Consider the following 11,053-nt stretch of genomic DNA (forward strand, 5'->3'; position numbering starts at 1 on the left):
TGTGTTGTTATTTCTACTGTGTACCTGTTGTGTTATCTTATTGTGTGAACTTATCTTATTCTGCTGTTACCTGCTGTTTACCTGTCATGTTATCTTATTCTGCCGTTTACCTGTTGTGTTATTGTTTAGGCATTGTTCTTGATTGTATTTGGGTTTGTTTACTTATTGTGTGAACGTATTTATAACTCTCTATTTGATCAGTATTTGTTATGTGTGTGCCCTTTTTGGATTATCGGGTGAATTGTAGCAATCATAGACGGTAGATATCATGATTTTTCATTGAGATCGTGTTCGAGGACGAGGGGTGCAGGGAGGGGAAAAGAAAGGGGGTATAGTTTCCGCGTGGCTTCGTGGAATGTAGGAACCCTTAGTAGTAAGTTGTTGGAGATCATAGATACACTAAAAAGACGTAGGGTAGAGATAGCGTGCCTTCAGGAGACTAGGTGGAAGGGACATAAGGGGATGAGCGCAATGGGTACAAGTTGTTATATTCAGGGTCTGATGGGGTAAAGAATGGGGTAGGATTTCTAGTAGATATAAACTTGTATAAAAATGTGGTAGAGGTGATACGTTACAACGATAGGATCATGGTGCTGAGATTAGTACTAGGAGAGGAAGTGGTGACAGTTGTTTGCGCATATGCCTCACAAGTGGGATTAGGGGATCAAGAGAAAAGAGATTTTTGGGACTGCCTAGACGGAGTCGTGAGGGCCATACCTAGGGAGGAAAGAATTTTCATAGGAGGCAATTTTAATGGCCATATTGGTAGGCATAGTGATGGTTTTAGTGAGGTTCATGGGGGCTTTGGTTTTGGTGATAGGAACAACCCTGGTAGGGATTTGTTAGAGTTTGCGGTGGCCCACAACCTAGGTATTTTGAATTCTCTCTTTAAGAAGAAAGAATCACAGTTGATTACTTTTAGCAGTTGCGGACGTAACACTCAGATTGACTATATTTTGATGAGGATAGGAGATCGAAGGTGGTGGAGGGACTGCAAGGTTATACCAGGGGAGACAGCAGTGACTCAACACCGTTTATTGGTAGCGGATATAGTCATGAGAGGAAAGCTGACCAAGGGAGAGAAGGTAATGCGACCTAGGGTTAGATGGGGTATGCTAAAGGGCGACAAAATCGAAGTGTTTAGAGATAAGGTACTCTCAATGACATCGCCTAGAGTAGATGGGGACGCAAACCAAATGTGGGAGGACATGGCAAACACCATTACTAATGTGGCGAAGGAAACGCTGGGGGTTGTCAAAGGAAAGAGGTGTGGCCATAAGGAGTCATGGTGGTGGAATGAGGATGTGCATACTAAAATAAGGATTAAACAAGGGTGCTTTGGGGATCTTTTGAGGTGTATAGACGAGGAGGAGCAAGCGATTTTAAGGGATAGATACAAAGAGGCTAAGAGAGAGGCGAAGAACGCAGCTTACAAGCAGATGTATGATCGACTAGAAACAAAGGAGGGGGAGCATGACATGTTCAAGATTGCAAAAGCTAGAGAGCGTAGAAGGCAAGACTTAGGAGCAGTGAAGTTTTTAAAGGAGAGGACGGATGCGTTTTGGTCAAAGAACACGACATTAAGATGAGATGGCAAGTGTACTTATACAATCTTTTCAATGACAAGAGGGATTACCAATAAGAAATTGAAGAAAATGATGATTCACCTACGCAAAGGCGGCTACGGAATAACGGCTACTGTCGACGTATCACACGAGAGGAGGTGAGAACAAACCTTAGAAAGATGGGAAGGGCTAAGGCAGTTGGGCCAGATAACATACCGATTGAGGTATGGAAATGCTTGGGAGAAGAAGGAGTACATTGGCTAACTATTTTATTCAATCTTATTTTCAAATCTGGGAAAATGCCAGATCAATGGAGGAATAGTGTAGTAGTACCTGTGTATAAGAACAAAGGGGACGCCCAATGTTGTGGGAATTATAGAGGGATTAAGTTGCTAGGGCACACTATGAAATTATGGGAGAGAATAATTGAGACGAGAATCCAAAGAGAAACTCAAGTCACGGTAAACCAATTTGGTTTTATGCCAGGGCGATCGACTACAGAAGCAATACATATTCTAAGGAGACTGATGGAGAAGTATAGGGAGAAGAAACAGGACCTACACATGGTGTTCATTGATCTTGAAAAGGCCCAATGACAGTGTGCCACGTAGACTGATTTGGGATAGTTTGGAGAGTAGAGGGGTTTCTGGGAAGTATATAGACTTAATTAGGGATAAGTATGTTAGGACTGAGACTAGTGTCCGAGCGCCAGTAGGGGATACTGATTCTTTCCTGGTGGAGGTAGGACTCCACCAAGGGTTCGCTTTGAGCCCTTTTCTATTTGCAGTTATCCTAGATGAGTTGACAAAGTTAATCCAGGGGGCTCTTCCGTGGTGCCTGCTTTTTGCAGATGATATCGTGTTAGTTGCTGATAGTAAACAAAGCTTGAATGCGAGGTTAGAAGAGTGGCGAGCAGCTTTAGAGGGAAGAGGTTTAAAGATTAGTCGATCTAAGACAGAGTACTTGTATTGCGACTTTAGTGGAGTAGACAACGATGAGGACATTCAGATCACCATTGACAGTCAAGCGGTCCCGCAGGTGACTAAGTTCAAGTATCTAGGATCGTTTTTCCAGAGGGATGGGGAGATAGATAGTGATGTTGCCCACCGCATCCAGGTCGGATGGTGTAGGTGGAGAGCTGCCACTGGGGTATTGTGCGATAGGAGGTTCCCAACAAAATTGAAAGGGAAAATTTTATAGGGTTGCAATTAGGCCTGCTATGTTATATGGAACTGAATGTTGGGCCATTAAGGAAGTACAGGCACGCAAGATGGAGGTAGCAGAGATGAGAATGCTAAGATGGATGTGTGGCCACACAAGGTTAGACCGGATAAGAAATGATGTTTTTAGGGAAATGTTAGAAGTAGTTAGTATATCAGATAAGATAAAGGAGGGAAGATTGAGATGGTTTGGGCATGTGAAGAGGAGGCAGGCGATAGAACCAGTTAGAGTGGTTGAAACCCTCGAGGTGGAGGGGAGGAGGAGTAGAGGCAGACCCAAAATTACTTTGGATGAGCGGATTAGGCAGGATTTGCAAAAATTGCACCTCTCTAAGAACATGGTCCATGATAGGAGCTCGTGGAGACGTAGGATTAAGGTTAAGGATTTCTAGGAGAGGGTACAATTGTGTTTTTAGGTGTAGTGTATGGGCGTACATAAGTAACTATGTGTATAGGATGTTCTGTACAGTTGTGTTTCTAGGTGTAGTGTATGGTCGTAGATATGTAACTATGTGTATAGGCTGTTTTGTGTTGTCATATTTGTTCTGTTCTACCATGCACTATTTCGCAACTCATACTACATTGGTAGCTTCATACACACACACACACACCTCATGCTCTATTTATTTCTTTCCTGGGTGTTTTGGAGCCGAGGGTCTCTCTGGAAGCAACCTCTATATCCCTAGGGGTAGAGGTAAGGTGTGCCTACATCCCACCCTCCCCAGACCCTACAAATAGCTTTGCTATTTGTGGGATTTTACTGGGTATGATTGATTGATTGATATGTGGGGTTTTGTATACACTACTTAATAATCTTCACTATTGGACGAAAGTTAACCAATGAGTGATATGACCATCGTCACATTGGAACTACCACCGGGTGACAAATACTGATTTGAGTAATTGAAAGATATAAACAAATGTAAAAACTCTTAATGCTGTAAATTATAACAATGTGTCTTTTTATATAAATGGATGTACTCACCAGTATTTTTCGTTGATAAAATATTTTTAAACGCGTTTCAGGTAACTTACTATGAAAGTAAAAGAAGTATGTTATGAAGCACTGAAGGCTTAAATAAAGTGGCTATGTTACCTGAATAAAGAAAAGAAATTGTGTTTTATCAATTAGGGTTTATCCCTATATAAACCTTTGTTTGTAATATGAGTTTTATCCCATTTGTTTAATATTAAACTTTGGTGTTTTACAAACTCCGGAATTTTTCCTAACTATGATTCTGATAATATTTTCCGCTGTGAATCTAATAAACACCGGTACCATCTTGACTGTTCACGGCTCCCATCCAGAGTGTGGTCGGGGGTTGTGACATTGCTATGTAAATTTGTGTATACATTATTAATTTATGTAAATTCTATCCTCACACCTAGGTAATACATGGGTCTATAAACCTAGTTTAATACACACATATATATAAGACTACGTATCGTTGAGAAAAAAGTACAACCACACGATGCCACGTAAGCACACATTTTTCTCACCCCACACCACCTAAGGGGTATACTAGAGGGGCTTCATTCATTTTTTTGTTTAATGATTTTTTATTTTATGTAATTAGTATTAAATAAAAAGTAAAATAAACATTAATATTAAAATATAAAATTAAAATTCCTAAATTAAAAATAAAAATACATTCCCGGATTATAAATAAAAAAATAAAAAAAAAATCCTAAACTAAAGAAAACTACTTATTTTGGCAACTTCGATATTCAATACGGATCTCGTCCCTTATCATCTCGAACAACTCATAATCCTCTTTCCATAGATGATTATTCTCATGGTCATTAACTTCATATTGGAATTTCTTTGCCAACTTTTCTTTAAATCGATGATGTTCGTGATACTTGACGCTAATTTGTCCACACCTTCGTTGAACGTGGTCGTACTTGTAAAATTTTCCACTTTATTTACCTTTGTTGCTCCTACCGGGCGGGTGTGGTAGTTCCTCGTCATTGTCAAATTCATCTTCGGCGTTGATCAAAACTTGTACGGGCGTCAGAGCTACCTTGTGATGGGTTATTGCCATTATACAAACTTGTTTTCATCCGTTTTGATAATGGATCGGGATCGATCATCAGTATCAAGTGCCACTTGGTAGATTTTCTCAATATCTCTAAAATCAGACGTTGCAAAAATAAGACGTCCATCTCTTGTTGAAACTGTAGTTGTGAACCCAAACATGGTCACTCGCCTGGTTCCTCCAATTCTTGTTGTAGAGATTTCCAAAAAGTCTGATCTTATGAAAAATTTTAGACCAATGACCCAAAATCATGTCGGTTGTATGTTCAAGTCATAAAAGATTTTCGAATGTGTTTTCAAAATTTGGTTTGGGTTTGGTTGTTCGCTATAAAAAAAAGAAAAAATATTAGTGTAAAAAATAAAAACAAAACGTAAATATTACCGATCCTTGAATTGGTAGATCCACCTATGCTCTGGCCAACACACATTCTTCTTCAGTCGTCCAACTCTTCACTTTACATGGGGTCGCTACAGATGACTCACCGACTTGTTTATTTTCTTTCTTTTGGGATCACTTTCTTGTAGCCCATTATGTTTCTGGTTGAGATGTGAGTTGTGTGATAGGTAGGAATTGTGATTTGAGTATGTGAGTTGTGTGATGGGTAGGAATTGTGATTTGAGTACTTACTGGTGAAGCCGGAATGTCCCACCCACCGGACCCTAATTGTCCGTATCTGTTGAACTTCATAAAAGGTTGGTAGACGACTAAAATTAATAAAAATACTAGAATTCTTTGTATATTGTACAAGATATAGATAGAAGCTGGTAGGAATGTGGGGTATAATTTTTTTAAAGTGTTTGGTTTATACAATCGTTTTAGTTTTATTTTTATTTTAACGGTAAAAAACAACTACGGGGAAGGGGAGGGGGTTTCCAGTCCCCCAACATTCACGTCACCAGCCCCATGCCCGCAGTCCCCTCTACACATCCCCGCCCACACCCCCTTTCACGCCCTGTCGTGGCTATGTGCATGCCAATGATGTGGCTGACGTGGCACACCTATGCCCCCTACGGCGCCCCATAACACACACCCTAATATTTACCCTATGTTAATTAGCAAACTTAAAAACTTAAGTTTGTTTCACAAAGTTATTGTTCAATTTTTCTTTGTTTTTGATGGTTCTTACATCCATGGTCTCCAATTATCTAACACCCTAAATTTTGGTATTAATAAAAATGTTTATTTGTAACACCCCAAAATGCGTAATTGATTATTGTATTAAATTAACTAGAAACATAACCTAGTTAATTTGTATGTAAAATGCTAACTTAAGAATGACTAATACCTAAATAAAAACAAATGCATAAGTGGAGGGGCTGAATATGACAAATGGAAAGTAGGTTTATTAAAAAAAATTAACACCAAAAAACACACACTTTTGTGTGTTGGGTCGATCAAAACAGGGAGAAGAAAGGGGGAAAACCCCTTTGATCTAAATCAGAGAAATTGAAAGGATAATCAAGGCCAAGCTAATGCATGAACCCGAATTACTGATCATCTAAGTTGTTTATTAAAGTGGTAAGTCGAATTTCTTGAATTGATGATTTGTAGAAAAGTGGGTTTCGACCCACCTATGAGTTCATGTGAGAAATTATGTAGTTTTAAGTTAGAATGATGCTATAGAACAAGAATTATGCTTAATTTTGGTCATTGAATGATTTAGAGTAAAACCCCACTTGATGTAGTACTAAGATGTATAAGATGATCATGTAAATGCAAATGGGAGTAGTCTTGATATAAGATGATAGGGTTAAAACCTTGGGGAAGAAGAAAACTAAGACATAGAGAGATATTTGACTCAAATTATGCTTGATTTCCATTCCATACGTAACCCAAATAAATAAATAAGAAACTTACATAAGACACCCCCAAATTAAACCCAAATAGCATACTAATCCCTTGACTTAACAATAGTAATAATAAGATACGTAACAATACTCCCCCCTTAACCTACTTTTTGCCCTAAAAAAGTACTTCAAGAAACCTTGTCTTCATCCTCTTCCGTTGCTTGTTTTTCATCATCTACAACTTCAAGTATGTAAAGTTGTTTTTTCTTACACTTGTGCCCCGTAACGAACCTTTCAGTACACCAGAAACATTCCCCCTTTGCCCTTTTTTGCTCAAGTTCATCACTCGTCAAACGCCTCGATCTAAGGATTTCCGGTGTAGAACTTGATGGCTCGGTTGTTGGACTTGGCAGCAAGGGTAGTTTTGAACCATTAACGGGAGGTGTTATTTTGACATCTTCGGGCTGCAGCCCATCCTCCACAGCGTTGAAACGCTTCATTAAGCATGTGTTGTTAATAGTTTGAATTCTTGCTAACCCATACGCCTCACGTAGTGTTTGAGGCTTGAACATCTTTACTGGCCCTTTTATTTCTGGCTTCAAACCCTTCAAATATAGGCTAACGACATAAAGTTCGCTAACGGTAACCTTGTTAAGCAAACGATCGAAATCTGAATTATATTCTTGTAGACCCTTGGCGTCATCAGTAAGTTGAACGAGAGATGCAATCTCTTCCATAGGGTCTTCAAACATGGCATCAGAAAAACGGGCAGAGATCAAACGAACATAGTCCGCCCATGGGACCTCGGCAACCGTGGCATTACGGGTCTTCAAGTAGGCACGGTGCCATTGGAGGGCATCGCCTTCCAAGTGAACCGCAGCACAGCGTAATTTCGAGTCATCAGGGGTGTCATCCATCGAAAAAAAATGTTCGCAGCGATAGACCCACCCCTCAACATCGTCCCCCGAAAATCTAGGGAAGTCGATCTTACCGATACGGAATGGTTTGGATGTTCGTGAGTCACCATCTGGGCCGGAGAAGGACCCGAAGGAACTACCCGACGACTGCACGGCTTTATCACGCACCGCCTTCAAAATCTCTTCCTGCTGCTTCGAAGATTGTTCCTGTTGCTTCATCAGGGCCGCTAACGCAGCTTGGATGTCACTGATTGCCTTACCATGGGACTTGAGGGTGTTGTCGATTTCATTATTGCGGGTGTTAGTCATGGCAGCGGCAAGGAATTCCGATGAGGAATCGACTGGAGCTCTGATACCCTTGATAGGGTTAAAACCTTGGGGAAGAAGAAAACTAAGAGATAGAGAGATATTTGACTCAAATTATGCTTGATTTCCATTCCATACGTAACCCAAATAAATAAATAAGAAACTTACATAAGACACCCCCAAATTAAACCCAAATAGCATACTAATCCCTTGACTTAACAATAGTAATAATAAGATACGTAACATAAGATCTTGTAAGTAATAGTGAAATTCTAAATAAATTGATGTAGAATGAAAAATATATGTGAATTTTGTGACTATGATAATCCATGACATGAACTAGTAACAAGAAGTTTAGAATACTTGTACTTTATGCTTTGTTGGCGATATGCACACCAAGTGTTTGATGAAATGCCTTAGTTAACAAATTCAACAATTTTGACATCGAACCATACATAACGATCATGTTTTGAATGTGTAAATGAGATATGTGTTAAATTTTTAGGATCTCTAATCAAAGAATGTATGAAAGTAAGTATAAGATATGAAATATAAGTATAAACGGTTATGTATAGGTATAAAGGAAGAAGGTTCGAGCCACTCAAAGCAACAAGGGAATCAAGACCGAGGTACGTCACTTGTACAATTTGATTTGTAGTAAAGGTGTCCTTATGTCTTAAATTGTAGAATTGGTTGCTTATTTTTATCAAGGTGAATTTGTTATGTGTTTATGTTGTCGAATTAACCCGAACGGGTCAATTCATTAGAAGGGTATGTTAGATATAGGTTTGTGATGATGACTTGTTGTAAACTGGTCAAATAATTGATATGTGAATTTTAAGAAAGAGTTACTAGCACCCATCTCGAATAATTAGAATGAATCGTGACAAGGGTGTTATGTTGTAAATCCGTTGTAAACGGGTTAAGATAGGAAGAGCCTAATGAGGAAGAATGGATAAGTAACAGACTCATTCCGAATGAGTCATATGAGAAAGAATGGTGTAACCGATTTGGTTGCAAAATCAAGAAAGTCGGATTCAAGAAAGAGTTAGTCAAGTATTGTACAAAACTTAAGATGACAAATTATTAGTTCATCATGTTCATAGAAAATTAGTTGAATTAGGAATGATATGCTAATGTTGTTTTTGTTGTGTTGGTTTTAGGTAAAACTCAAGTTTAGGTGGTTATGCTTCGCTTGGATCGAACACACTTTGAACTCCATTCATGCACTTCCGCAAATTTTGTAAAACATGTAAATGGGTCAAAACACTTTTGTTAAATGGCTTATGTTTAGTAGTTAAATCTTAAACTTTAATGTGTTTTGTTATTTTGTAAATTCTAGAATGTAGTATAACTTTATTATAATTATGGTTATCTTATGTTTAATTGAAACGGGTCATAGTATTAGTTTGAATGTTGATTTTATAAAAACAGGGAACCGTTCATGGTACGAACGGGTCATGCCCAAATTTCATTAAAAATAGTATGTCGTCACCTTACTTTTGAAGTAGAAAAAGTGGGTGTCACATTATTTAAGGAAATAAAGCTAATTAAGTAAGTGAGTTTTGATTTAATGAGTCAAGGCTCAAGAAAGCTAAAATGGAAAGCCCATGTGTATGGAGTATAAAAGGGTTGGAAAACCCTAATCTTTCATTTTTTCCATCTTCATCTTTATCATTATCTAGGGACAAAGTGTGGTTTATAGAGAAAGAAGAATCAAGAATCAAGCCACAAGCTTGAAATCGTTTAGCAAAGGATAAAGGATCATCACAACAACGTCTTGGTTGGATTCCATGTAAGAATCAACCTCTAAGATCTTTGTTTTGATAAAAAAATGTTTTCTTTTTTTGGAAAATTAGGGCTTTCATCATCAAAGGTTGGATTTTACGTGTTAAAGAGGCTAAATGTAATACCCAAACTTTTTATGATCAAAACACATTTTACTCAGTTAAGAAAATCGGCCCCAAATTAAACTTTTTAAACAACATTTACAAGATTATCAAAATGATTCAAATCGAACATACCCAAGTTTTAAATAGTTACATACATGTTATTCATACCATACTGTACTTACAAAAGACAAGTTTAAAATGTATTTCAAACATCAACTAAAGACTATAATCATAATATTTTCATAACCAAAAGTTTTGACCCGTTTGAACATCTTAGCATCACGGAAACGCATATATGTGTGTGTTCGTACAAAACTTGTCACGACTCTAAGTCGATGGTTTACCTATAACATTTCAACAAGAGTTAGTACGAATATATATTCCCACAACAAGATTCATTTCATAATTCCATCTTTATTCTTTAGCATACTAAGTTACTTCCATAACTTAGTGTCTACTTGATCCAACTTCATTCTTTTTATTCTAAGAACCATTCTAGACATGCACGATGTTAAATTATTACACCCAACAATGTCCAAGTTCTACCCGTTTCAACTGATCAACTTTATATCACTAGTTTACTACTTAACAATCAACATTCCAAATAGAACATTGACTTAATGGACACTATTAACTACTATTAAGCCAACTTGTAAGCAAGAAGAACTAACCTTGATTTTGGGTTCCTTGTTGCTTTGTGTGGCTTGGTCATTCTTCTTTCACTCATACACGTCATTAAATTCATAGATTTTCATGAATTCATTCCAATATCATTCTTATTCAATAAGATGATATCAAACCACCACATATATGAATTCTTACATTTTAACCAGGATCGTTATGAAGTATCCAACACAAAATCACACAATTTGCATTTAAGGCATTTCATCGAACACTTGGTGGGCATCATAATAACATTCATTCAAGTTATTCAATTACAAGAAAATTACCATGTTTCCACTAGGAATCATACTTTCATAGAATACTCGGGGCATTACATTAAAAACCTTAAAGTTTGCTTCATGGAAGTTAAACAAACGTTTTTATACGTAAGAAGTTGGGATTTTGAGTTAGAAACAGGCTGAATTGGATGAATCTCCATGTTTGCGACATTGGACCTTCATCATGCGACACTCGGGGATCAGTGGGGAAGACAACATTGTTCCCAAGGTTTCCAATGATTAGTGAATCATGATAGTATGTATCTTGCACGAGATAGACGATTACCTCCGGGCCGTTGTGAGGGAAGGATACCTTCAGGATTGTTGTTAGGGACTATTACCTTTGGGGCCGTTGTTTGGGACGGTTGCCTTCGGCCATTATGATG

The 11,053-nt window shown here is 38.0% G+C and overlaps 1 protein-coding gene and 1 long non-coding RNA gene across 2 annotated transcripts; both read left to right on the forward strand.

Moving 5' to 3' along the window:
- The first annotated feature begins 1,744 nt into the window (after positions 1-1,744).
- LOC110880519 lies at positions 1,745-3,177 on the forward strand. The gene is made up of 3 exons (XM_022129032.1): positions 1,745-2,026; positions 2,385-2,714; positions 2,818-3,177. The coding sequence occupies exons 1-3, from the start codon at positions 1,745-1,747 to the stop codon at positions 3,175-3,177; spliced, it is 972 nt and encodes a 323-aa protein (XP_021984724.1).
- A 3,038-nt stretch (positions 3,178-6,215) lies between these two features.
- LOC118483363 lies at positions 6,216-9,168 on the forward strand. Its single transcript, XR_004870530.1, has 3 exons — positions 6,216-6,342; positions 8,410-8,463; positions 8,998-9,168. It is a non-coding gene; the product is annotated as an uncharacterized LOC118483363 (long non-coding RNA).
- Positions 9,169-11,053: the final 1,885 nt, after the last annotated feature.

Source organism: Helianthus annuus, chromosome 10 (assembly GCF_002127325.2).
Source record: "Helianthus annuus cultivar XRQ/B chromosome 10, HanXRQr2.0-SUNRISE, whole genome shotgun sequence".
Taxonomy (NCBI): Eukaryota; Viridiplantae; Streptophyta; class Magnoliopsida; order Asterales; family Asteraceae; genus Helianthus; species Helianthus annuus.

Excerpts from the sequence above, each read along its gene's own strand:
- LOC110880519 (XM_022129032.1), top strand. The coding sequence starts at position 1,745 with ATGGGAAGGGCTAAGGCAGTTGGGCCAGATAACATACCGATTGAGGTA. Across the intron at positions 2,027-2,384 it reads AAAGAGAAACTCAAGTCACG|GGGGCTCTTCCGTGGTGCCT; the intron begins GTAAACCAATTT and ends AAGTTAATCCAG. Across the intron at positions 2,715-2,817 it reads GGTGGAGAGCTGCCACTGGG|GAAGTACAGGCACGCAAGAT; the intron begins GTATTGTGCGAT and ends TGGGCCATTAAG.